Source organism: Melanaphis sacchari, unplaced genomic scaffold (assembly GCF_002803265.2).
Source record: "Melanaphis sacchari strain LSU unplaced genomic scaffold, SCAv2.0 Contig43_pilon_pilon, whole genome shotgun sequence".
Taxonomy (NCBI): domain Eukaryota; kingdom Metazoa; phylum Arthropoda; class Insecta; order Hemiptera; family Aphididae; genus Melanaphis; species Melanaphis sacchari.
In genome coordinates this window covers 1,027,475-1,054,436 of record NW_020271284.1, presented here as the reverse complement: position 1 = coordinate 1,054,436, position 26,962 = coordinate 1,027,475, and the positions used below count along the sequence as shown (strand labels likewise).

Here is a 26,962-nt window from a genome sequence, read left to right as displayed (position 1 = left end):
GGATGAAGGTCAATCCGATCTGGCGCTTGAACTTCAAGGCTGCTTTGAACATTCGGTTATTACTACATGGTATTGAACTTTTTTTTATGGGGTGAAATGGATTACGGAGTAATAATACTAATTATACAGATACTTTTGAAATTAGTAACCATAATGAAGACAAATTTAAAAATATGTATTAATTTAGCAAACAGTTTTAATACACCTATTGTGTTGATATTCAAACTTCGATAGAAATTAAATGTTCATAGAAAATTATATAGGTAGATGGTACGTATCTATAATTATTTAAATAATATTCATTTTTAAAACTTCTTTATTTTTCTTTTAAATTATTTATTTTAATAGCAAACCCATCTTTTTAGATCATGCATAAAAATATGCTTTAAAATAAATTATATTTATTTTGTATATAATCATTTTTAAATTTAATAAAGGCAAATGTTTGTTTTAAATTGTAAATAAAATTAAACATATATATGTATTTAGTAATATGCATAAGTTATAAAATATTTATTTAATTCTATAAATGAATCCAATTTTTCAGTGACATAACACATAAGTCTCGATTTATTATTTAAGTATATAAAAATAGATACACCATCATACTTGATATTGCAATTGGCACGATTCATATTAACCGTAGGTACCTACAATAGTAAACTAAATCGGTACCATATATAATGTCAACACCTGTATGGTAGCAGTGTAGCACATAAATAACACCCATTGACAATTGAACGAGATGACCCATATATATCGGATATAATATATATACTACATATAAACCGTATTGTAAATTATTTATAGGTGATTATGCGTATTTATACAAGTATAAGTGTCGAATTTATAGGTTGGTACTTAGTGCACTATCAGTAAGAAATTTAATATTTACATAAAAAAGATCTAAATATTCAATAAAATATTTTTTATTTAACTTGTTTACAGTTAATAGTTGTATTCGTTTGAATAGCGGAGAATTTCTGTTTTGGGTGGGCCTTTATTGTTAATAATTGTTATGTGTTAAAAGTTTTATATATGACAGGTATGGGATAAATAGTTAAGCTTTTAATGGAATATTGGGATTTAAAATAGCGATTATCCGTTTTTGTTTGATACAGAGCAGCATAGAAATATGGATGTAATTTAATTTCATCATGTAGCCTTATCTATATGAAATTATGAAACGATAACAATTTGGAAAACAGGTTTAAATCTTAATAATATATACTTAAATTGGATCTAGAAGTATCGTCGTAGTCGACCTAGCCCGTAGGTACTAACAAAACATGTTCGTTTTTTTTGTTTTATACTAGCAGAATTATCCGAATTTGCCTGTGCGTAGTTTGTGCATTCTTAAAATTACTGTAATCACGAATAAAATTAAATTGTGAATAATAGATCACTAGCAGGAGTATTTAATAAAACTTTGTAAAAAAAAATTGGAAAAATGTTAAATATATTTAGTAATATAGGCTGAAGGTCTCTCACCATCAGGGTCTAGATAATTTTTGTTCAGAATTGTTGTTTATATAAAATTTGTTAATTATTACATTCAAGTATGTGGGATTAATTAAAAAAGCAAAAAAATCCGGCATGGATCCAAAGAGGAGGTTAAAGGGCTATAGCCTCACTTTTGGACGTATTTTATATTAAGCGTGTAATAAATATTTAATACGTCTTAATACCTATATATTTAAAATTTACACATTACTGATAATTTTTAATATTTATTACTTAAAAAAAAATTAAAACTAATATCTTACGTGTATTTACAAAAGTTATATTTTTTGTCTTCTTTTAAATAAAAATTTCTAGATGCACGCTTGAAAAAAGTTTATTACTTAAGCATATTATTATTATGTATATATTTTATTTTGGAATTTAATCCAAGTACAAGTTCTAGATATTACGCAATATTAAGAATTAATAAAAAAATAATAATATTCAAGATAAATTTGTTTGTAACAATAATTAAAACACATTAGTTACGCAGAACTATGCATATTTTATAATTAGATTTAAAAATGAAAATTATATCGCTAGGATTATTTTATTATACTTAATAATTACCCTGCATCTCACCGTTATACATGTTAGAATGTTACTATTATAAATTATTATCATAATAATTTTACATAGATTATATCACTTCATTGTTGACACATAATTACTACAACCGCTATGTAAATCGTATGCATTTATTAACTACGAAACATTTAATGTTGTTCCATACAAACAAAACCTAATTGAATAGATTCTTTACCCAAGGTTCAAAACACTATAATAGTGTGCGCATTCAAGTCGTGGCTTCGTGTTCATCTATTTATTAAAATATTTTACGGTATCTCATAATTATTATTATTTCACCGTAACCATCATAAAATATGATTGTTAGAGAATGGTTATGTTTTAGAAATGCATTTTATAGAATTATACAATGATCATACATAAAAAACATGAATGCTCTTCGCAACTATTTAGGATGGGCTACAGCCTTAAGTGTACAAATAACAAAATTCTTATTATATCTACGTATAGGTATTGAGTATTAAATATTGGTTCACTCTGATCACCTTGGCTACAAGCCAGTGTATTATTTTTAATTTAAGCGAGAAAGCAACGGCCAATGATAAATCACTATAGCAATATCAAAAATGATTTAAAACGTTCAAAGATTTTTACTTGGCGTTTATATGTTTTTTTTATTACTATAACTTATGAATTGATGATATAACTACACAGGTTTATAATTTAGAAATTAAATAATTTTAAACAAGATTTTCAAAGCCATGTACATTTATGATTTAAGTAAATTTGTTTTACTTAAGAAATTTAATAGTGACATCTGTTGCTTAAGACCAAAAATTTCCTGTAGTTGATCGAGTGGTTGATTTTTACATATAAAAATTTATTAGTAATTACGTTATTTTTTATTATGCATGGCTAAGAATCTTCTCGCACGTATCAAATATTACCATGATTCAAGTTACTATATGATTATATCATTATTTTTTCAAATTATAGAAATAATCTTTTATTTATTTTTTTAAAAATTATATTGTTGTGTAATATATCATGTAGGTATATCTATAATAAAGTAAGTAAGACACTGTTTAAACAGATACATAGAAAATTTTACTATCAAAAAAATGAAATGAAATATAAAAATTCAAATTAAATAATGCAGAGCTTAAGTGTGAGTTTTCATCTTATTTTAATAATGATTACTTGTTAACTTAGTTTAAAGGTTAAAAACAATGACTGAATAACAAATTATATTATTTAAAATTTATTTATGCGTGAAATATTTGTTAAAAATTTTTCAATATTTTTCAATATTTTGGTTATTTTATAGTTTTTTTGCAGGTAGTTACATAATAGTATTAATATAATAAGATAATTTATAAATTACAAATTGAAAAACGATCTACCATCTATTTGTAATTTACATAGAATGTTTGAAATATTGTTGATTAGCAAAAAAAATATCTACAGAAATAATATATATATATATATATACACATAGAATCAGTAGAATTAATTTATTTTACCATAATTTTAAAAACAAATTTTTTATAAAACTTAGATAAAAAAATACATCGGGGTACGGCGTTGCCTATGAAAAATTAAATAATGCCATTGGATTTATCTTGTTATTCTATTAAATCAAAACATATTTTAAACGTGGTTATTTAAGTAATTTTAACCAAAATATAAAATACAAGTCTGATATTGTATCCAATTCTATAATTGGATATATCTTACTATTTTATTATCTGTAAGACTGTAACCAATGGCAACCCTGTATAAATAAAAAATTCTTTATTTTATCATATCAACAAGCTCATGCATGAGCGTCTCTTTAAAATGCAAAATTTAAAAATTGGCTTTGAGATGTAGATCCTCGGGCATAGAATTACCTATGTACCAAATTTTAAAATCACGAGGGTGGTAAACTTGGTTTTGAATCACTTATACACTCACTCACAAACATACGGTGGTGGATTGAACAATTTTCCGTCTTATGCTAAATGAAATTTTCTACAATATTAATTAACTTAACAGTTTTTTGTTTTGACTGTTTTAAATATTGAAATGTACAACTCTTATCTGTTCATATTCACAATGTATTATGTAAAATGAAAATAAATATTAAATTATAATTCACCCTACATTCTATATAGTATCAATATGCTGGCCAAAAATATATACCTAAACACCAGTGTCATTACTCATTACTCTAAATAACTTACGTGTACATGTAAACATATCGGTGAACGGACAATTCAAATTTCAATTATAAATATAAACATATTATATGAACTCATGTCGATACCACCCTAATAAAGAAAATGTTTATAATATAACGTATAGTATTGTATCTTAGTATACATTCTTCTTCTTCTTCTTCTTCTTCTACTGGCATTTCTACTCTCTAAGAGTTTTTGCCGCCATTACTACACTTAGCCACTTCGCTAGTTTATACAATATTAGTATACATACTCTATAAAAAATTATATAAGCTAAAATAAGACATAATCGTCGTTGTCGTCGATGATTTCCTGAGAAAAATAAGTATAACTTTGTTAAAAATAGACGAATACAAAATACACCATTTAAAATTTTGAAATATTAAAAAAAAAAACCGAAAAAACTTATGTTATTTTATTATATAAAAACAATATAAAATATATTCAACACTATTTTGCTGCCACCCTGTGCGGCCGCATAGTTCGCAGTGTTTTAAATCCATCCTTGAAAACATAACCTTTTATTAATATAAATTTCAAGATTTCACGTTAGTGGCTGTGACAGAACAATTTATAATAATGTTATAAAAGTTATAAATATATATAATATAGTACATTGTATCGATCGAGTCACTCGTGAGTAACGAGGAAGAATTGCGTATTCTAAAGAATTTAAAATCTGAAAAACCGTACGTACAGAATAATGCGGTAATAATACATGTTTATTCTGTGCAATGAGATGAGACCATGTACAATACATACATATATTAATATATTTAATACCGTCTGTCCGGTCTACTCTTATGTTTAAGTATAGCTATAGTGTTATTATATCCACTAACAGACGTACCTCCTCTATATTTGATATCCGCGGCAACCATCAAGCACGGTGTGTGTGTGCGTGTGTGTGTGTGTGTGTGTGTCTGCAGTTCCACTCTGTATACCGGTTTTTAACGCCATCCGCTTATATCGCGCGGTGGAGATCGAAAGTGGTCTTATTCGCAGCATCGCGTTGCCCACTCGTCGACTGCGGCGGCCGAGGAATAAATTTCTCCTTCTAAAGTCCTCCTCACACGATTGTCCACAGTATAACGAACGATAATCGTGCACGAAATGGATGAACTATCCAGATATTACCAGCACCTATACCGTACTTAACCTGCTACTCACTGTGGCCGTGGTGCGATTGTTTTAAACATCATCTATCGCGTTATTTTTTTTTTTATTATTATTATTATTATTATTAGTTTAAGTTTTCTTTTCAGTATTAAACAATTGAATTATTCAAATTTAAAGTTTATACAATACATAATAGTAGTTTAAATCGTGCAAATATGAATTCTTTGATGGGTACTGCTAGAAGTATATTATTGTTCCTGACGTTGTTCGTATGTTTTTTCGCCGTACGAAGTCAGACAGCCGTCCCTAGAACTGGCCATAAGCTAAACGAACCACAAGGTAAATTTGTACTTTAAATAATTCAAATTATTATTTGTATTATATGAAATAATTTACATAAATATTTCATAAGGAAATTGAGTATTATTTTTATTTGTGTTGTAAGACTATACTTAATAGCTAACACATTTCAAATTATCAACAATATTCATGAAGTATAATAAAAAAAATTACTAAAGAAATATTAAATATTTTGAATAATAAATGAATTACAATCTACGAGTATTTCTAAAAACCATGTTTACCATATAAGTAGTATGTAGAGGTATTAATTTAATAAAAATTAAATTTTATTCAATTATTTTTTAATATTCAAAGTATTAATTTATGATTTTTTTAATATAATAGTTATTCATTTTTGTATTAAACTCCTGTCCATTCAAAATTCTATATTATATGAATAGAGGTACAGTATAAATATTTCAAATTCAAATAAAAATAGTCCCAATTGTTTTAGGTAACAATTAGAAAATATTATAAATGAGTATACTTAATGACTAACACTTATGACTTTAATGGTACTGTGATAACTCTAGTAAAAATCTGTTTATCTTATTCAGCTTTCTCTCGTTAATACATTTTTTTTTCGATTTAACTTTCTTTATAAAATATTTTAGTCGATACTCCTATTTAAAATGCTAAATGTTATCTAAAATAAATCTTTCAATTTATTATCTCAGTCAATACATTTGGTTATTTATATTTATTAGTATTATAATAACAATATTAAATAAAGTATATTATATTTAGCTCTTATTAAATAAAATATACATTCATATCGATAATTCAATTTTCAATAATGAAAATATCCAGGTAGGTACGTAGTTTACTTAATATTATTGTGTAATAGCCGTAGTTAAGTTAATACTAAAGTAAAAAGGCTTTTACTTTTATTGTTACGTTTTAGAATAATCAAGTAAAATCTTAAACAGCTCAAGGATAAATAATATGAAGTATCCACTAAAAATAGATATAGGGAATGAAAAACAAGTATCTTTAACCTATAATAGAATATGTCTCTTAGTATAAATCCTTGACAAAGTTTATTTAAATATGTGGTAGAAAGGAAAAATGTTAAAGTTTATTTAAACAAATAAAAATATATGAATACACACATTTGTGTAAAAATTAGTATGGAGAAAATAACAAGTTTCTTTTTTAAATTTAATTTTAAGACAAGACTAAACAAGTAGGATTTTTTCAATTAAATAATAACGATTACATAATACTAATTTATAGTTACACTTAATAGACGTGATCGAATAAAAACGTTTAGACGATATTAAAATTGTATTGAAATTATTTGCCGATCAGTTTTTAAACTCATGTGTTCCAAAAATATTCTAATACAAATAGGTTTTAATATGTGTTTTTGATTATTTATAGTCGTTACACTGTTGGTATTCATTTTCAGTTTTTAATACATATTTAGATATTTTACAAATTTTAGTCATTTATATACCTATATTCTATTATAATTTGAAAAATTACTTATAATATGAATATATAATATAAATTTAGTATTTATCTAAAATTCTTCATATTTTCCGTCTCATATTAATCTTTCTAATTTTTATTATTATAAGTTAGATCATCACCTTTTAATATTATAATTGTTTTATATAGCATGTACTAAGTTAGGTAGGTATATAATACAATTCTGTAACGAAATATTATTAGCTTCTTACAAATAACAGTAGTAAGAAATATGATATTTCATGTTTATAATTATACGTTGTAACTCATAGAATTGCTTATGATAATAATAAAAGTACCACTATACCTCACCGTATAACTGATGGTCGTCGTCGTACAAATTTATCACATCGAAACTGTTTTAGCTATTATTGTGTGCTACACAATAAGCATGAAACACTTTTTTCACAAACTAATGTGCATGATTTTATTACGCCGAATTTAACTACAGGCATTTATTTAAAACATCGAAACGATTAATATTTTAATACGCACGCTAATTACAAAAAAGGAAGAGTTATATAAAAATTTAAATTTATAACGAAAGCGTGTATTTGTTTTTATGATGATAATATTGTATAGCTTTTTTGGTAGACATCTACAAATAATAATTTATTGTATTTAAAATTCAATAAACATAAAACGTACATGAGTTTGAAGGTCGTGACCAGTAATTATATATATGCCCAACTGTATCTTACTACTACTGAAAGTTATAACACGTATATGTGTGTACTTTGCCGCTCGACTGGCTATTGTATAATATAACATTCAACCGGTATCAAAGAAGAACTTCCTAGTCTACAAATATGTCTCCGTTAGTATAGGTGGGTCTCAACTCGTCGGGAGAAAGTAAATACTTTACATTACACGAACCTATAATTTTGTCTCCAATCTCATTATCACGGTATATATATATCTTTAAATATTGTTTTAAAATACCAAATATAAAAATCGATCAGATAAAAAATAAATATCCATGGATATTACACCATTATGTTGTTCATTTTTCAACAATGATTTTTTTCCTTATCTATCATACTAAGCTCTGTAATATAATTTAATAGCTACTTCTTAAATTCAATAACGTTGCGTAAGATTATTTATTTTTTGTTTATATATATATATTAAAAAGTATGAACAAATAATTCGGGTCCTACAAGTCCTTTTTTATACATTTTATAATGTTAGCATACAGTAGTAGAGAAAGTACCATATCATAATGTAATGTAATATTATAATTTATTTATAATGGATACTTTTGTAAACAATGCTTATAGGTATAAAATTATATGGGCGTATAGTTTGCATGCATAAGATGACAAAATAGAATATTTTATAAATTATAAGTCAAAATTATAAATTTAAATTCAATTATTTCATAGTAATTTTCTATTTCAAAGAGTATTTTAAATTTTATTTTTAAATTTCAATTGGTATTATGATATTGAATTAATGAAAGAAAAAGTTAATTATACAAATTCTGTTACACGTTACTTTGTTATAACTGCTAGTTGTTAGTTTAAAGGTAAGTATTTATACATAGATATATAATTATAATATACCTATGTAACTTGGTCATAATTATGTAATAAGTTGGGAATCTTAATACGATATTAGTTATCCAGAAAAGGATTTCTATTCCAAATAGATAAGTATTGTGTAGCTAAGGGATTGAATAACTGTAAGAGGTTTTTGAAAAAAGAAAAACATGTCTGGCTTATAACTCTAAAATAATTATTAATTTATTCTTAATAATACTTTGCTGTAGTTATTTATAACAAGAAATAGCTGTTAATAATTGTTTATTTGATTTCGCTCGTATTCGTGGTGACAATCGAACCGATTGTTGTGTGCCATCTTAATTATAAATAATAATTTGAACGTGTAAATATTTTGTGTTGTTCAATTTTATAGTATGTATTTAGTGTATTATTTTGTATGTGACATACAAAATATTATACTAATGTAACTAAAGATTTTATAAATATACATATGTTACATAATATTTTCGGTAAACCTATTTATCAATATAAAATTTCATATACAATGAACATATAATAAATGTTATTAGTTATGCAATTATAAGGAATTAGAAGTATTTACTTGGCTTAACTTGAGTAATATAACGTAATACAAAGAATAAATGTTCGAGCATCTTTAAAAATAAGTAACAGTTATAAAAAATTATCGAATTAAACATAAATACCTACCTATAATCTTATAATAATTATTAATGATAGTGAATTTAACATATACCCTGTAAGCGAAATTAAAATAAACGTTTCATTTTGTGGTATATGCTATTACCTAACTTATAAATTGTTTAAAATAAAAATATTTATCTGTGAGTCAAGCATAAAAATACATTAAACTCAAAACAAAAAGTTATAGGATAATAATAATATACTACATTAATCATTATTATTAGGTGTACCTTAAGGTCATGCATCAATCATTTACATCTTTTTTTTCTCAACATTTTTGTCTCCTCTTCTATTGAATGAAGTAACAGTATAGGTATCATTATATTCTTTCGTAATGTATTCATATGCATTATGCACATGAAATAAGTGCTAACAGTTTAATTTTATCTTAATTTTTATATAGATAGATACTACAAATATTACAATAATCTATGTTAATATTTTATATGCTTGGCTTACTTCACTATAACAATGATAATGAAATATCTTTAGAGGTATTAAATTAAAGTTAGCTTAAAATTACAAGGTATAAGTACAATCAAATATCTATTAACAACTATAAAACATTTTAGTAAACCATAAACAGATTCATTACAATTTTAACTGTTTATATTTTAGATAATGTTGATATTACAAATTTTAAATTTAATTTTTTTAATACATTTTATCTTAAGGGTTATAAAAATAAAATATGATAACATATTGAAAAAAAAAAATTACTTTCGTTAATTTTCTGCTGTAACAAAGTTCCTACAGAATAGTACATTTTCATTTAACAAATTAGTTTTTGGATGTAAATGATATGTTTTTATTGATCGATGATCAAAAATAAAGATCTATAAAAGAAAATGAAACACTTGTTAACATTGTTTGAGACATTTATTGCTATTATTTTGAGCATAAGATTACACTATCACAAAATAAGACGCATTTCAGATTATAGAAATGGTGTGTGTGTGTGTGTATGTGTGTGTGTATTTGTGTGTGTTTGTATGAGTAGACTATTCATATTTAGGTAATCTACTCCAAGCAAGGTAGGTGATAAATAATAGTATATCTACAAATATACATGCAACGAGTTTAACATTTACTTTAAAATAGTATAGAATAGTGATTTAACACAACATCGTGATAATTACATCTCTAAGAGTGTAAGGAGTAGAAAATATAGTGTATATACAAAAAACATTTAAGAATTTCAAGATGATACGTATCGTAAAAAAATTTTGTAACGGTAAATTTTTGAAAAAAATTCTACCGTAATTGTTAAAACTATACAGGCTTTCAACAAATGATGTGCATAATATGTATAAAATTATGACTTAATAGTTTTATAGTCATATGAGGTCTATCTACTATTTATGATCATAACAGCTATGCAGTAAATAGTAATTATATCCAGTACTATTTCTAATATTCGATCACATAATACCACATAGCTGATACGTATTACATGTAGTACCTACCTAATAACGATCTATATAATCAGAAAATATTTACATTATATATACATAAATTGTATGTATATTTCAATGGCGTAACGAATATTTCTTCAAACGTCGCGTAGGCACTATTTATTATCATTATATACCTATACAATAGTAGTTAAGTACGTCTTATTCAATACATCTCCCATACATATCTATTTCCATTCTCGTGATATGGCGTCCATACATACAGATACAATAAAAGAAAGATACAGAACATATAGATTATCTGCCTACATGTTATTATATGTATAATGTATAAAGTGATTCACCAATTGTATTCACTCCCATATTATTCTTAATTTAAAACAATTTATGCGAATTCTAATTTATAGAATTATTAATTATTCTGAAGGACCAGATTATTGTCAAATACTTAGAATTTTTGCTTATCGAAACAAACTTATATTTTCAAATGAAAATATATATATATATTTACTAGTATTTGTTTAAAAGATATTTTTGATCACTTTAATGTGTCATTATTTCTTCATCTAAATTCAAACAAGTGATTTCTAAACAAAAGAAAAATTATAAGGATAATTATAATATTATTATATATTATATATTAAAATTATTATTATATTTAATCAATATTAATTATCTACATTACCATTTTAAAATTTTTTTAATTTTCTGATTTATAAGTATTTGCTAAATATTACATCTATTTTATGGGAAGTTAGTATCAAAAACTCTTAAACACCATAAAAATTTCGAATATTTTTACTTTTAAATGTTTTTTTTTACAGAACATTCGTTTTACGCAAGTTATTTCTATCTTAATAAGCATACAGCACAGTATATTTTTCTTTAGAAAAATCAATATTGTGTTGACAGAACTATGAAATTTAAATGTAAAAATATTATTTAAGGCAATTCTGTAGAGTTTTTTGATATTTAAATTTGAATATGAAATGAGTTATGCACATTTTAAAATTTTAATATTTTATATTTAGTTATAAATTATAATACAAATTCAATACTAAAGCTATCCATACGAAATCAGTTTTAATGAATGCAGATTTTCTGTTTTATACACATGAAAGACGGATACAAAACATCCGGGTAGGCTTCCTCTTAACTACATTTAAAAATTCCAAAAATTAAGAATTGAATATAATTATGAATTTATAATTCAGCAAGGCTGAGCACGGTATTAGATTGGCCCAATATAGGTATCTATAGTACAGTAGGTCGCTAAGTACATTATATTCAATACATTTCGCATATCCACCTAACACCGTTTTATCGTAAAATTGCGTGCAATACACGCATAAAATTTAATAACCTACATAATATGTCGTTATAAGAATATAATATACATTTATGCACATTGTAAATATAGGTATCATTATTGTTAATTATATTTATTATTTATTATTGTTGTTATTATTTTAATAATTATTGCACCGGCGTGCTCTAATACCGATACGAATCACAATGTGTTATCCACTCTTGAAATTCTTATCTGTTTGTTGTGTGTAGGTGGTGATTTAGTGAGGCAGAATAACATTACGCAGCAAATACTGGCGCAGTACCTGCAAAAGCGTCTGAACAGGGCGGGCGGGAATGTGCAACAAATCGGTCAGCCACAGTTGTTAGTGCCAACCGGTGGAAACGATTTGACAGCCAGTTTCCTCGGTATAAATAATAACGGTATTCAGAAAAATGTCGCCGAAAATCTTTACGACGGACGTCCCGATAACGATGATAACTCCATCGGAGATGCGCGGTATTATGAAGGTTAGAATCTAGACGACGAATATTTCGTTTGGTGCATTTACATAATACCTTCCTGAAATAACAAAATTAAATTTTAATCGTATTGTGAAATCAGAGCTGTGTCTCCCCGAGATTAGGGTCTGTTTATAGTTGATAGATGGATTAGCGTGTCAAAACAAGAGCGAAAAAATAAGTACAAAATGAAATATTAAAACACTATAAGATTGCAAGCAAGTTACGTTGTTCAAATAGAAATGTTTTCGAAATAACTAATATGCTTTTCAAAATAGTGCGAATCCAAAAATAATGGCGTGTATAATTTATATATTTATTATTTTACACCTATTACCGTTTTATTACACACAGTACTATACATTTTTCCGAATGAAATCTGAAAATTTATGAATATAATATCATATACAGATATGATAAGTATACAGTTATGGGGTCCGCAGTGATTTTTGGCACGCTAAGTACATACCCTTGCATGGCATGTATATTTAATATTTATATCAATATTTGTATCATGTATAGGTAATTTAGGTATATATTCTATATTGGCATGATCGTGTGTGTTATGTAGGTAAATCTACTGCAGTTATCGTCGTATTATTATTTATTACACTATTTTGTGAACATTTCATAAATAGTACCTAAGTAAAAACAAAAAATACAGTATGTATTTTAATAATGTTTTTAACCTATTCATTTTCTTTTTTTTTTTTTTGTTTTTCGTGTTGAAAAACGTGTAAATATCTGCTAGCTACTACATTTCGATGGTTCTGCGTGCATATGTGTTAAGTACACACTCGTGCGTTTTTTAGGAACAACATTCAACATACATTTAAAAAAATTGAATATCAAAAAGATACTTAAAAAATAATTTAAGAAAAAAATTTTATTCCTTTATAGTTTATACCATTGACATCTGTCCTTCTTCTTCTCCTTTTATTCAATAAGCATCAGTAAAACATAAATAAGTACTTAAGGTGAAAGGTTACACATTTGACGATTTAGTATAAGTATTCCTTCAAAAATGTACGGCAATAGCCATCATTGGGTAACACCAAGACCACAATAACATAACATCTATGTGATTATACAGTTAAGACCAACAACAATAAACATTCTATTTTGACCGGTATCATATATATTACTACAATTCGACATCGTTAACGTGTCTCAACAGCAACGTCTAAAAATCGATTTTAACCGCGATTGCCCTATTATAAATTTATTATAATAGTCCATAGTGTGAACAGTGAACAAAATCTAATTTAGGGGTTAAGAATACGAAATTCGTAATGCGTATATTACAAATATTATACCTAACGTACCGTATACTATTAACAATTTTTTTTTTTTATTGATCTTAACTACTTTTATCTTTGATGAGAAAATATAAAATCTAAGTGTTGTAATACAAATGGGATACTTCATGCGGAAATTTGTTGTAGTAAATATTTATGGGACGAGGACAGTGAACGACAAAGTATGCGCGTTATAAATTCGTGATCCAATAATGGAGGTCGGGTTGTGAAAAATATATTTAGAGTTTGACCAAACCAAATCCTTGACCAAATTATTTAAATATTTATGGGATATATACATATATGTGAAGAGATGTAGATATTTATGATTAATTATCAACTTTAATATCAATTTATATTATAATTATAGTTTACAAATACATATACAAGTTACTAAGCAATGATACTTAAAATTATAATTTTCATTAAAAAACAACCGTGAAAATTATAGTTATTACTACGTTACTATAGAATTCACAAAAATATATTATAGGTATCAGATACTTTATTTTTAGAATTTAATGTATCACTCAAACAACACAATAGACGAACAGCTCAATATAATACATTATATTCGTATTGAAATTATAATATTTTAACAATCATACGTTTTAATTATTTTTATTGCTAAACAACAATACTGTAAATCTTAATAGATGGTATCAGTTTTGCATTTCAAGTGATGTTGAACCTAAAAAAATATAGGTCCCTAATGCTATTATAAACTACGTTGTTTTCTAAGTGGATTTCATCTATTGTTCGGTATTTTGTAACGTATATGCCGCAGAAATACCACTAGGAATAAACTCATAAAGTAGCTTTATGAATTGCCTATCTTCGTTTCATAAATAATAGATACCAAAAATCCTTGATAGTAATTTTCACATCTTACAATTTATATTTTAATATATATTATTACATAATTTAGGTATGTTCCATACAGGTGTGCTTCATAAGATACTCATTTCTGATTTCATAAAAAAAATTATACAATTGTATAGATAATGTAGACTGATATTAGAAGAATGTACCTTTTACGTAATCTAGTACATTAAATTGTGAGTAATATTTCTATATTAGAAGTTTAGTTGGTGCCTACCTATTTCATTATTGTATTGTGTGATTAATTTTTTTTTTTGTCATTTTAAGTACCTATCCATCAAACGCGTTATTCTATGTATAATGTATTTATGAATAACATAACCTAATCATAATAATCATTTTTTTTCACAATCATTGTTGGGAATTGAAAAACCTATATAACTAGTAAATTCACAATTTGGACCATTCAATCGATACTCGCAGTACCCTACAGTAAAATAATAGTTAAATATTGAATATACGTATTCATTATGTAATTAGTCATGTTACTTAATTTTGATAGGTATTACGTAATGTGGTACATTCGACATTAATATATTGTTTATGTATATGGGGACGTATTTAGTATTCTCTCGTGGGGAGGAAGTTGTATAATATACTAAGTTTTTTGTAGACCACTTTACATAATAATAATAAATTAAAAAGATTATAGTAAAATTATAATATAAAATAAAATTTTCTTTTTTTTAGACAATGTTTTCAATAATCTCATTATCTGTATTTATTTTTTTCTCTTTGGTATAATAATAAGGCTAACTCTTACGCAAAAGGTTCTTGTCATTTATTACAATAACTTGTAAAATGTACATGTTATCGATAATACTAATTCAATCGTAATTCGTAAGCACAACTTACAAGTTATAGGTGTTTATGTATTGTGAAAAATATAAACTTTACGAAACTATCATTACAATCTGATATTCTGATTAAAAAATTTTTAATTATTCAATCATATTATCTTGTTATCACTTGACAATAACCACAAATTGAATAAAAATAATCAATAAAATTTTCCTCTCCTCAATAATAATATGTTTTATGTGTATAAGCATTATAGGCACCTATATTTAATATAGATACTCGAATTAATAACTAGTCATCTTTGTTATTTTTTTCATATGGCTTCAACATACAGATAATAGAGATATTTACTTCAGAATCAAAAATGTATACTACCTATATACGTGCTAAAAATCGCAAGTAAAGGAAGAAAAATTATGTGATAGAAAAAAAGTATACATCGATTGCGTCAATCTATATTCAAATCTAATACAATGTATATCAATTACGCCGATTGATTCCTAAAGATATATATTAATGTGTATAATACTATTGGCTATTGATCATTATCATTGATTTTATAACTTACAGATAAGCTGTATTGATCGTTTGGTAAATTAGTAATTTACAAATATGTTTCGTAACTTTAGATTTTGATAACTTTGAATCTCTTTTTACGTGTTGGATTTCCTAGTTTTATCTGAAGTATGGTATTCTAATCTATGGATTTGTACTTAGGCAGGTTTGAAAACCATTATTTTTGTCATGATATTATTTCATTATTTAAAGGTAAAACAGGTTAATTCCACGCGTTGTACATATATTTGTTATGGCCTGTGCTCTTATTTATGATAATTAACAATTTATAATTGTTTTGAGTAAACGTATTAAAAATTATGAATACCTTTTTTATTCCGGCGGCACAGATATTTATTATGCAGATAGTGTCTTACATTTGGCGTAATTGATAAACGCCACTACATATATGTATACAGATGCGAAATATCTTAAGTCTAGATGTTTTTATTTCATAATTTTGATTTAATAAACCCTCATGCGATATCTAGCTGCATACACAGCGTACAGGATAAACTGACAATGTAATCAACATCAATTAGTTGCAACTGTAACTTATATTATAAGTACCTATATATTTTTTTTTTAAATACTCATGGAGGTAAATAAATATATTAAACGTATTTATGATTATTATTATTGTAAAAATGTCAATCATTTTAAGAAGTATTCATGTACATGATTGATTTTTTTGTTTTGTTTCTAAGAATGGTACACTCGTGACCCGTTGGCCATCGTCTAATATAATCGGTCATCTGATAAACCAACAGAGTATTATGAGTATTTTATAAACTGTTGTTACATTTCGTAAATAATACATTTTTAAGACTAGTTATTTATAATTTTTATGTAGATACGTAAGCTTTAATATATTATGCGAGTTGTTGACCTTGGATGCAGAAGTAATTAAATTTAAAACAAATTTTTTTTCTACGCACCATTTTAAAATTAAATTTATATGAAGCATATTATACACGTCATAGGTCATACACATTTTATTACCTTAGCCAATACGGCTATGTATTTAATACACGTCTACATAATTAAACGCTTAACATACTATGTGCAGTATAAATCATTCAAAATTCGATGTAGTATAAGAAGGAACTTGTGTTCAATGAACATTACAATGCATAGTATCTAAACGTACCTATATAAGTATGTTATTTTTAAAAATATTTTAGAAGGTTATCATAAGACCTTGAACCTATAATGGAGTACAACGAGTTACTGTACCTCAAGGGTCTAAACCTGAAATCAAAATAAACCTAATTTTTTTTGGTCGTCCCATTATATAATTATATAATAATTTTAAAACTGATTATTACCCCGTTTATAAATTATACATAGCCATCAATATTTAGTAGAAAATAATTAGTACTAAAGCGAGTGGTCATGGTGATATTTTTGTAATTAACTATACCACTAAAATTTAAATTATTAAAAATAAAGCGATTAAGTATAAATAGTATAATGTTACTTAAGCAAGCATATCAAAAATCAGAATTTTAATAAATTTATTATTAAATAAAATAATAAAAATGAAAATATTTGGTGAATTATCCTGTAGACTGTATAGAATATAAATACTTTGTTTTAAAAAATCGGTAAAATTTCAAGTGATTATCATTATTATGTGATTTTATGTTATAGGTGAATGCAACAACAATAATTGTATTGAAGATAGTGCTTCCGTCTTAAATAAGTGGTCAATGCCATTTTTACGATCGGGAGACAAAAAAATATATTTGGGAATATTTTTCAAGGTAAATATTTGAACGTACATCAATAATTGTAATAATAAAAAAAAAATCGATTTAAATAACAAACAAACTTAATACCTATTTTATTAATTTAGGCTAATTGGTACAAAGCCGCTCAATACTGTAGATACCATGGAATGCATTTAGCTAGCATAAGTAGTCAAGAAGAGAATGACAAATTGGAAAAATACATCAAAGACAATGGTAAGAACGTACTTGATAAATTAATATGAAAACTATATACCTAACTATAGGTATAGCTAGCATATAGAATGTAGTATGATGAATTATAATCATTATACAATTTAACGACATTTCAAATTGTTTAGGCTTAGGTCATGAGCACTTTTGGACTTCTGGTACAGATCAAGCAGAAGAAGGTTCATTCTTTTGGTTAGCCAATGGCCGGCCGATTGGATTTACTAACTGGAATGCCGGAGAACCGAACAATTTCAAATATGAAAATGGCGAAGAGGAACATTGCTTAGAGTTATGGAATCGAGACGGCAAAGGTCTAAAATGGAACGATTCACCATGTTCGTTTGAAACCTTTTTTGTATGTGAAATGTGAAGAACTATGAAAAAATCATCAGAAATAATTGAATTAATTGTACTATGGAAATATCGAGCATTATACTATAATTTATATCTTTATCACATTAAATTTAATTTGTAAATAATTGCATTAGACAAATCCTCAATTTAGATTTAGTTATTTAAATAAAAAAAAAGTTTCTTACCTGATTATAATATAATAATATGTATGTTTAATAGTAAGTTATCAGTTAAGTAAATACATAATTAGGTTTACATATATTTGATAATATTAAACTAAGTAAAATGTTATAAAATAATATACAAAACGTTCCAAAAGTTTTTGGAAATACGTTTAATATTAAAAATGATTTTATTATTTTTAGTTATAATTTAATCAAATTTTAATATTTATACAATGGATTAGTGACTTCTTCCTAGTTTATTTAATTAGGGATTTCTGTACCCCTGAATTAAGAACAGATTTCCTGGGAGAGTGAGAGGTACGTACTCTCAAGTCTCAGTGTTCTCTCTGGCTACGACACTGATTGTATTCTAATGTCTAAGTTTTCAAAATTGTAAATTTTTAAAATACCTACTTAAATAACATTTTGTTGGTTCAATTTCAATTCAAACTTTAGTTAGTAAAAATATATTTTTTTAAAGATCTGATAAATTTTCAATGACTAGAAAATGTTATCTTATTACTGCTTTTTTTTTTTTTTTTTTGATAGAGAATAAGGACTATTTTTTTTCTTTGGATTTCATACTCCGACAATGATGTTTGCGAACGCCTTGGTAAATATAACTGCTGTGTAAACTTACGAGTCTTGAAAAAAATTAAAAACATAGTAACTATAGCTAGATTGTATTTTTTACAAACACTTGAATAAATATTTAATTGAATTGAAAATTGTTGATTTTATGTAAAAAACAAAATTACTTCATTTAAAAGAAAAAAATAATTTGAAACACGACTTACCTTAAAATTAAATGTAATTCATCATATTATGTTTGATTTACAAGGGATAAAAGAATGAATAAATAAGATATGATGAATACATTTAACTCATTTAAATAATTCTAATCCCAAAAATAAAATACATGAAAAATGAAAAATGAAAAATATCGATGTGTAATCTTTTACGAGGCTAAATTACTGAATTAATCTAAACTTGACGCTGCCACTTGTTTGCGTACAACAAAATTCGTTGTTAACCTGAAAACGACGGATGACTCGTTTGCGCTAGAGGCTAGACGATACATAATACTATGTGAAAATGTGTATATCGTCACAAACTCCAGTACAGATAAACAGTGTCCGGCGGAATCGATGTGTAAATATTTTAAACAGTAGCCGGCGGAATTAATAGCCACGGTGAAATCAATAATTCCTCATACATTCAACTTAAAAAGATAAAAATCCCCAGTGAATCTCGCATTAGTCATCATAACAACTCATGAGCCACAGAGACAAAGTTTTGAAATATGGATTATTTATTAGGTATATGTGAAAAGATAATATTATTTAACACATGGTTAATTAAAATGTTTTTAAATATCTAATTAGTCTAAAAATAACCCTTTAAAGTTTAAAGTTTAAGCTAATGACTATTCATATTATTTAACTCAGATATATATTATATAGTCTTAAATATAATAACATTCACCGTATACGGTATGCCTATATATATAATATACTTACCTACATATTAAAGTAAAATTATAATATTCAATTTTCTATAGTTAATATTTTTTCAATAAAATTAAAGATAAATCGTTATTTTTCGAATGAATATTCAATTCTGTCTAAATTTGTTAGTAAAATAAATTCTGGCTATGTGTTTTATTTTTTTTAATTAATTGCTCAATGAAAAACTTATTATAATTGATAATACAATGAAAAAAAAATTGAATTGTTAGCAAAATTGTCAATATTTTTTAATTTGCACCAAGATTGCGGTGATATTAATGAACTTTGTCAATTTTGAACTTCTAACACTTTACGCGTAAAGATAAAAAAATGGCTGTATCTTAACTGCTATAACTATAAATTTATCAAAAATCTTCTAGTTTTTTGAATTTTTATATTTTAAATTACTTTCAATGATGACAAATTAAATCTAGTTACAGTTTTGATTCAAAAATGATTTACAATAATATAGATAGTAAAAATATATATATAAATATATCACAATAATAATAACAATATAGTAAATGCAATTTTTTCAGAAAAAAATTAAATCAACCGATTGTAATATTAATAACAAAATAAATTATTTTAATAGCAATCTCAAAAATCATATGAAATAAATAACTTATAGTATTATGATCTGATTAACCGCTCTGAATCAAGGTTTGTATACAATAATTTATCAATCAATTTAAATTAAACATATCCACTTCAGTGAATTACTCAATACTCATCAATAAATGTAGATCGTTGGTACTATTATCCTTTTTTTGTTTATTTAATAATTTTTAATTATCAAAAACAATTAACCATCAAAAGTTTCTTACATTACTTAATGATTGTATACTATATTTTATATTAAATCTAATTTTAAGCTACATAATATATTTTATATCATTTTTACGAGTTATTAGTTATATACCAGAAAATATTTAAAAAACTTCAATCCAACTTATAGGTTGTAGTTACCTATTAAATTATGAAATTATTAAGTAATAAAAATTTATAATTATTATAATATGATGTAAACTATAAATAAATAATTTAATTAAGTCCTTCGATCATTTTTTTTTTGTTTAAAATAATTTATCATTGAGCGATAAGTGTAATTGGAGTAAAAATATAAGTACAATGGTTAAATCCACCTCATTTGATATTTTAAATTTTTAATTTAAAACATAAAATTGTTCACTTTATTTTTGCAATACAGTTTTAAAAGTACTTATGAACTAACTTAAATAAACACAAAATAAAACTATTTGATTAGTTGACATAGTATTTGGCAACAAGAAAAATATGTATGTTTTACGTATAAAACTATATATATTAGAAATATCATAATGTATTTTTTGTGCTACTTTTATAGTTTTATGTAAATAATAGATATTAAATCAAATATTATGTTATTACGACTTTGTTTAATGCTATTAAATAAACTTAGTTGTGAATTTGTTATTTCGTTAAAATATTTTTCTTATAAAAGACGTCGTAGTACCTACAATAATATATTTAATAATATTCGATCTTAAGAATTCGGAGGAATTTATTAATCTATTTTGTATTAAGAATTATTTTTATTTTCAAAAGTAAAATGATTTTCTCCAAAGGAAATGTATTTATAATTACTTTGACAACTTTTATTGTTTTTGACATGACCACTAATGCTGCTAACGAAGAAACTGGAACAAGTAAATTTTGAATTACCTATTAACATAGAATAATTATAATTATAATCTAGCGTAACTCGTTGATAAAATTTTAAAAATAACACAATCACTTAAATAAATTATTTTAAGTTAAATTTTTTGTTATGAATATATGTGTATATGACACAATTTATAAAAAACGAGCACGTATAAACATTTATATGGCTACCTATTTATAAAAAAATGATTACAGCGTCAAATACATTAAAAAATAAATTTTATTTTTTATAATTTAATACCAATTAGTAAGTAGGTAGTTAGCTAAAAGATACTTATACTTATTAATATTATAATCTTATAATAAAGGTATTGATTAATATTTTAAGCTTGGAGCTTTTGTACACGATACAGTTCAAAATGTAATATCTGGAGACTGAAATCAAACTACTATGAATAGTTGGTTCTATTTATTTTTATAATCCCATATTTTATTTTATTTTCATACCGTTTTAGTGTGTATGTTGATGGATGGTTTGATGACTGGCAAATTTTAACAACTCTGAGGATTCGTAAAAAATATAATATCAAAAAGTAGATAAATAAAAAATAAAAAATAACGTGAATTTAAGCAATTTATATTTTTTATAACCATATTATCTTATCTTTATCATAATTTAAGTATATTTAGATACATCAGTAGGCTCCATTATTGTATCCATGAAATATATTAAATTTAATAAAATTTATACTATTGTGTTGGACACTTATTGTCGATTATTGGTAATACATTGGTTAAGTATAAAAAAAACTGTACTCTGTATAGTCCGTGAGTATCAAGGTATCTATGCTTAATATGAAACAAGGTACCTTGAATCGTTTTGACTTTAATACTCTTATGATTTAATATGCTATACATTACCATTTTACAGACGTTACTAATAAAAATATTTTAATTGATTTTAGATCCAAAACAAGGAAGTTACAATAGCGGCATGTACACCACACTCACCACCATGCCAACCGCCAAATGGAATGTAGTGCAATCGGGCTCTAAGCAATTTTACCTGGGAACATTTTTCAAGGTAGGTTTACCTACATTTTTATTATTAGTTAGAAATATACAATCCGTAAATTTTTATGTCACACAATTTGTGCATACGCTGACAATTAATAACTATTTAATTATAGTTAGTTGTAATAGTGCTTCAAAAAAATAAATAAAATAAAACAACAGATGCGCTGCAATAAAATCTGTAGATTGAGACTCATTTACGTAGATGGTGTCTAAGTGGAGCAAAATAGGAACGTAGGGAACGCACGTGTTATTGACTTAAAGAACGGATGGATACTCTGCAGAATGCGATAAACTATGTACATTTTCTTAGATATCGGTATATTAGATATGTACAAAATGTGTAAAATTATTTATTAAAATTTTTTTTAAGTAGCAACCTACGTTAACTTTACTGTGGTATGCAACATATTTTCAATTATACCCAAAACAAATTCAAATTTCACCATTAGTCTATTAGATTAGATTTTAGATTATAGTACGAGAACAAATAAAAAAATTTAAGCTACCTACTATACAAGGATATTATTCCAATTATTTATATTGGCTTCAGTTAAAACTAAAAAAAAATAAACATTTTTATATCAAAATACAATCTTTTTAAACTTTAGTTATTACATTAAATTTTATCTGTAAAAATATTGTCTAAAATAATATTAATTTCAATGCAAAAGTATTTTTTCTTGTCGAGCACTTAAGTTGTTAATAAATTAATTTATGTATTAATTCAATTTTTAAATGTATTGACATAATTGTTGTCTATTGATAATCATATATCCTATTTTACATAAGTCCAAATATTCTATAATTGTTTTGTGACCATTTATAACTACCAAACCAATAAAACTGGTTCTGTGACATAGTACTTCTTGCATAATTTTTTAATCTCCTTAAAATAAAAAAAGATCTTTCAGTAGTACATGTAGTGACTGGCACTGTTAATATCAATTGCTTGCATTCCCTAAGCTTAGTTAGATGAATGACCAAATACGATTTATTTTCAAAAATTTTAATATATCTGTAAATGATGAATCAATTAATCCTTGGCCTTTAATTGTATCGTGAAACATATCTCTATGAAGTGTCAGTTTATCAATATTTAAATCAACCTTGTAAAATTTACATATTATTTGAGATGATATTTTTGGATCGATTAAAAAAATTTCCTTATTATATAAAAACGATCGAACTTCAGAGTTAAATCTTAGCTGTAAGCAAAATATTATTTTTACGTTTTACTTTCGTTATAATTGAAGTACGGGGGCGATTGCCTACGTTACCTCCATGAAGTCGGCGCCTATGACCATTATGCAGAGTAAAAAATATCACCATGCGAATCTTAAAATATTAGTCTAGAAAATCATCCGCAAATTGTATTTGTAAAAGAGAAAAAAAGCTTCTCTAATAATGTCACGGTTCCTCTTATCTGATTTCAAAAAATACTAATCAATTAAATTGTGATAAATAATATGTTTATGGCACTTCGTAATTTTTATCGATATTTAAATTATAAAATTATTACAACTTATAACACGGTTTTAAGTTAACATATCAATAAAAGTCTATGAGATGCTATTTTATCTTATAGTTTATTAATAGGCCGATTCACTCAAAACAAATGCTAGCTTTCGTCGTACTCATATAACTTTTTCTAAAATAATTAAATTAAGTTAAAAAAAACCCCTAATATCACATTCTCAATACCCCCACGCTGTTTACCACGATGGAATATAGGGTATTATCCTGGTTTTCATAGTGCCCATAATTTTTTATACACCCTGACTATACTTTATTTTGTATTGTATACAACTAGGCCAATTGGTTCGACTCCATGGCGTTTTGCCGTTATCATGGAATGCAATTAGCTAGCATCACTAGTGAACAAGAAAATGCGGATGTGGTGAAACAGATGCAGGACTTCGGTAAGAACACACTTGAGAGAAATATATAACGTATAACCAGAAAGCATTGTATATTTCATCTATTTTATGGATTATGATCATAGGCTCAACTAGACCTTAAAGTTAGGGGGACTTCAGCCCTAGAATTTTTATTGTAAGTAAATTATTGGGAGGCTCTGCCTCCCTATACCCCCAAACACCTTACATATTATACATGTAATATGAATGTAAATTAATATTTAATTATAAAACAATTAATAAACCAAGTGATATTGAGGTTAAATATTTATATATTAACATATTATTAAGTATTATTTTAGATATAAAGAATTTAATGATTTTTAGTTTATTGACAACTTCTTAGTAGGGAGTATTTGTGTAGTAAAAATTACACAACATGATACGTCTTACACAGGATTATTACATAGGTACAATAATATAGTTTAAATTAATATTTTTCTAAGATATTAATAAAAAAAATAAAACGATATTTTAAATTTAAGTTTAAAAATGTTACTATTATTGGCGGGAGTGTGGTACTAGGAATTATGATAGGAGGGGCTAAAATTTATGTTGGGGGGACTAAGACCCCCCCCAAGTTACGCCTATGATTATGATGTACACCCCCATTCGAGTATTCGTCCAATGACCAGTATTATGAATGTTTTGAAGTGTTGGTGATGATTAATACATAGTATTGATTAATTTTTTTAGGTTACAGTACAGATTCTCACTTCTGGACCTCTGGAAACGATCTATCAAATGAAGGCTCGTTCGTTTGGTTAGGCAACGGCCAAAACTTCCGATATACTAACTGGCTAACAGGTGAACCAAACAATGTCAAAGACGACAAAGGCAATGATGAAGACTGTGTAGAGTTTTGGTATAAAGGAGAGGAAGGTTTCAAATGGAACGATAAGTTTTGCACTTTTGAAGCAAATTTTATATGTGAATTAGTCTAGATAAAAAAAAATTAATAGATTAAATATAATTGTAGTTTGAAAATGTTTATTTTACACAAAAATTGTATACTCTAGTAGTATTGATTAAAATGATTGTAAAAAAAAAAAAAAAACATGAATGTTACTATAGTATGTTAAATTAATACAAATTATTATTAAGTACAATATCTACCAAAATTATTTCAAGAATACAAAGTAATTATAATTTGTTGAAAAATAAATTGTTTTTAATTAATTTTTATAAAATGGCATTTAATACTGATATAAAAGTATACAATGGGTGCACACTTTACACTTATAGTGAATGTAGTTTTACCAAAAAAAAAAAAATCACAAACACTTACACCAAATATGCTGTTTGAAATTCATTCAAACATAGCGTCTTAATATTTAACACACACTTTTCAAACAGATTTAATTTTATTCAACACTATTTCAAAGGGTTAAAAAAATCAGAAAATTTCACGAAATAACAAACAATAAAAAAGTATTATAATGCAAATACACAAATTTCATACAAATGGTTATAGGTTACTAAATATTGAAGGAACAAAATAATTTTTAATAATACAATCTACTACATACCCATCACATGCTTATAATTCATATGTATCAAAAAATTAAATCTGTTCAAATAATGTATGGGATTATATTAATTTTACAACTACCCTGTTGTTACACAATTAAATGTGGACGGAATAATTAAACCCTGAAAAATATAATTAATTACAATGTATAATTTCACGGTTTATATCACAAAAAGTAATATGATTATCACTATTAAGTAAGCATAAAACACAATGAAAAAAAAATAAATACTATGGGTAAAAGCTCACTTTTTATAAAAAAAAATACCAATAAATATAAATATTGAACACCATAAAAATACAATGTCAACTAAAATACAATTTAATATTTTATAATGGTCAATACATTAGTTTGCTTTATACTTTATGTTTCTTACAATATATAGGATGAATATTAACTAATAAAAATAAAGTTGATAATTAATAAATCATTTTTAAAAAGAGAGCTGGAAATGTTCATTTAAAAATTATAATACAAATTAATATATTAATATGAAAGCAACTACCTGATAAACTATAATTAAAATAATTATCATAAATTTAAAAAATAAAGCTTAAAATAGATCTATAATAGTTGAATTAATTGTAAATAAATATACCATCTAATTAAAAATTATCTATTCAATTTAAATACACCTAATTTAAAAATA

General features: G+C 25.3%; 2 protein-coding genes across 3 annotated transcripts; both read left to right on the top strand.

Moving 5' to 3' along the window:
- Window positions 1-5,247: 5,247 nt before the first annotated feature.
- Window positions 5,248-18,585, top strand: LOC112597716 (C-type lectin 37Db-like). 2 transcript variants are annotated; one of them, XM_025343884.1, is made up of 5 exons: window positions 5,248-5,711; window positions 12,370-12,627; window positions 17,808-17,920; window positions 18,013-18,121; window positions 18,247-18,585. In XM_025343884.1, the coding sequence occupies exons 1-5, from the start codon at window positions 5,588-5,590 to the stop codon at window positions 18,486-18,488; spliced, it is 846 nt and encodes a 281-aa protein (XP_025199669.1). In that variant the 5' UTR covers window positions 5,248-5,587; the 3' UTR covers window positions 18,489-18,585. The 2 variants fall into 2 exon arrangements, with proteins under 2 accessions (XP_025199669.1, XP_025199670.1); XM_025343885.1 differs by lacking the exon at window positions 12,370-12,627 and having other exon boundaries at window positions 5,250-5,711.
- Window positions 18,586-21,626: 3,041 nt separating this feature from the next.
- Window positions 21,627-25,794, top strand: LOC112597789 (C-type lectin 37Db-like). Its single transcript, XM_025344002.1, has 4 exons — window positions 21,627-21,832; window positions 22,754-22,872; window positions 24,676-24,784; window positions 25,478-25,794. Exons 1-4 carry the CDS (start codon window positions 21,736-21,738, stop codon window positions 25,723-25,725), a joined length of 573 nt encoding a protein of 190 aa, XP_025199787.1. The 5' UTR covers window positions 21,627-21,735; the 3' UTR covers window positions 25,726-25,794.
- Window positions 25,795-26,962: the final 1,168 nt, after the last annotated feature.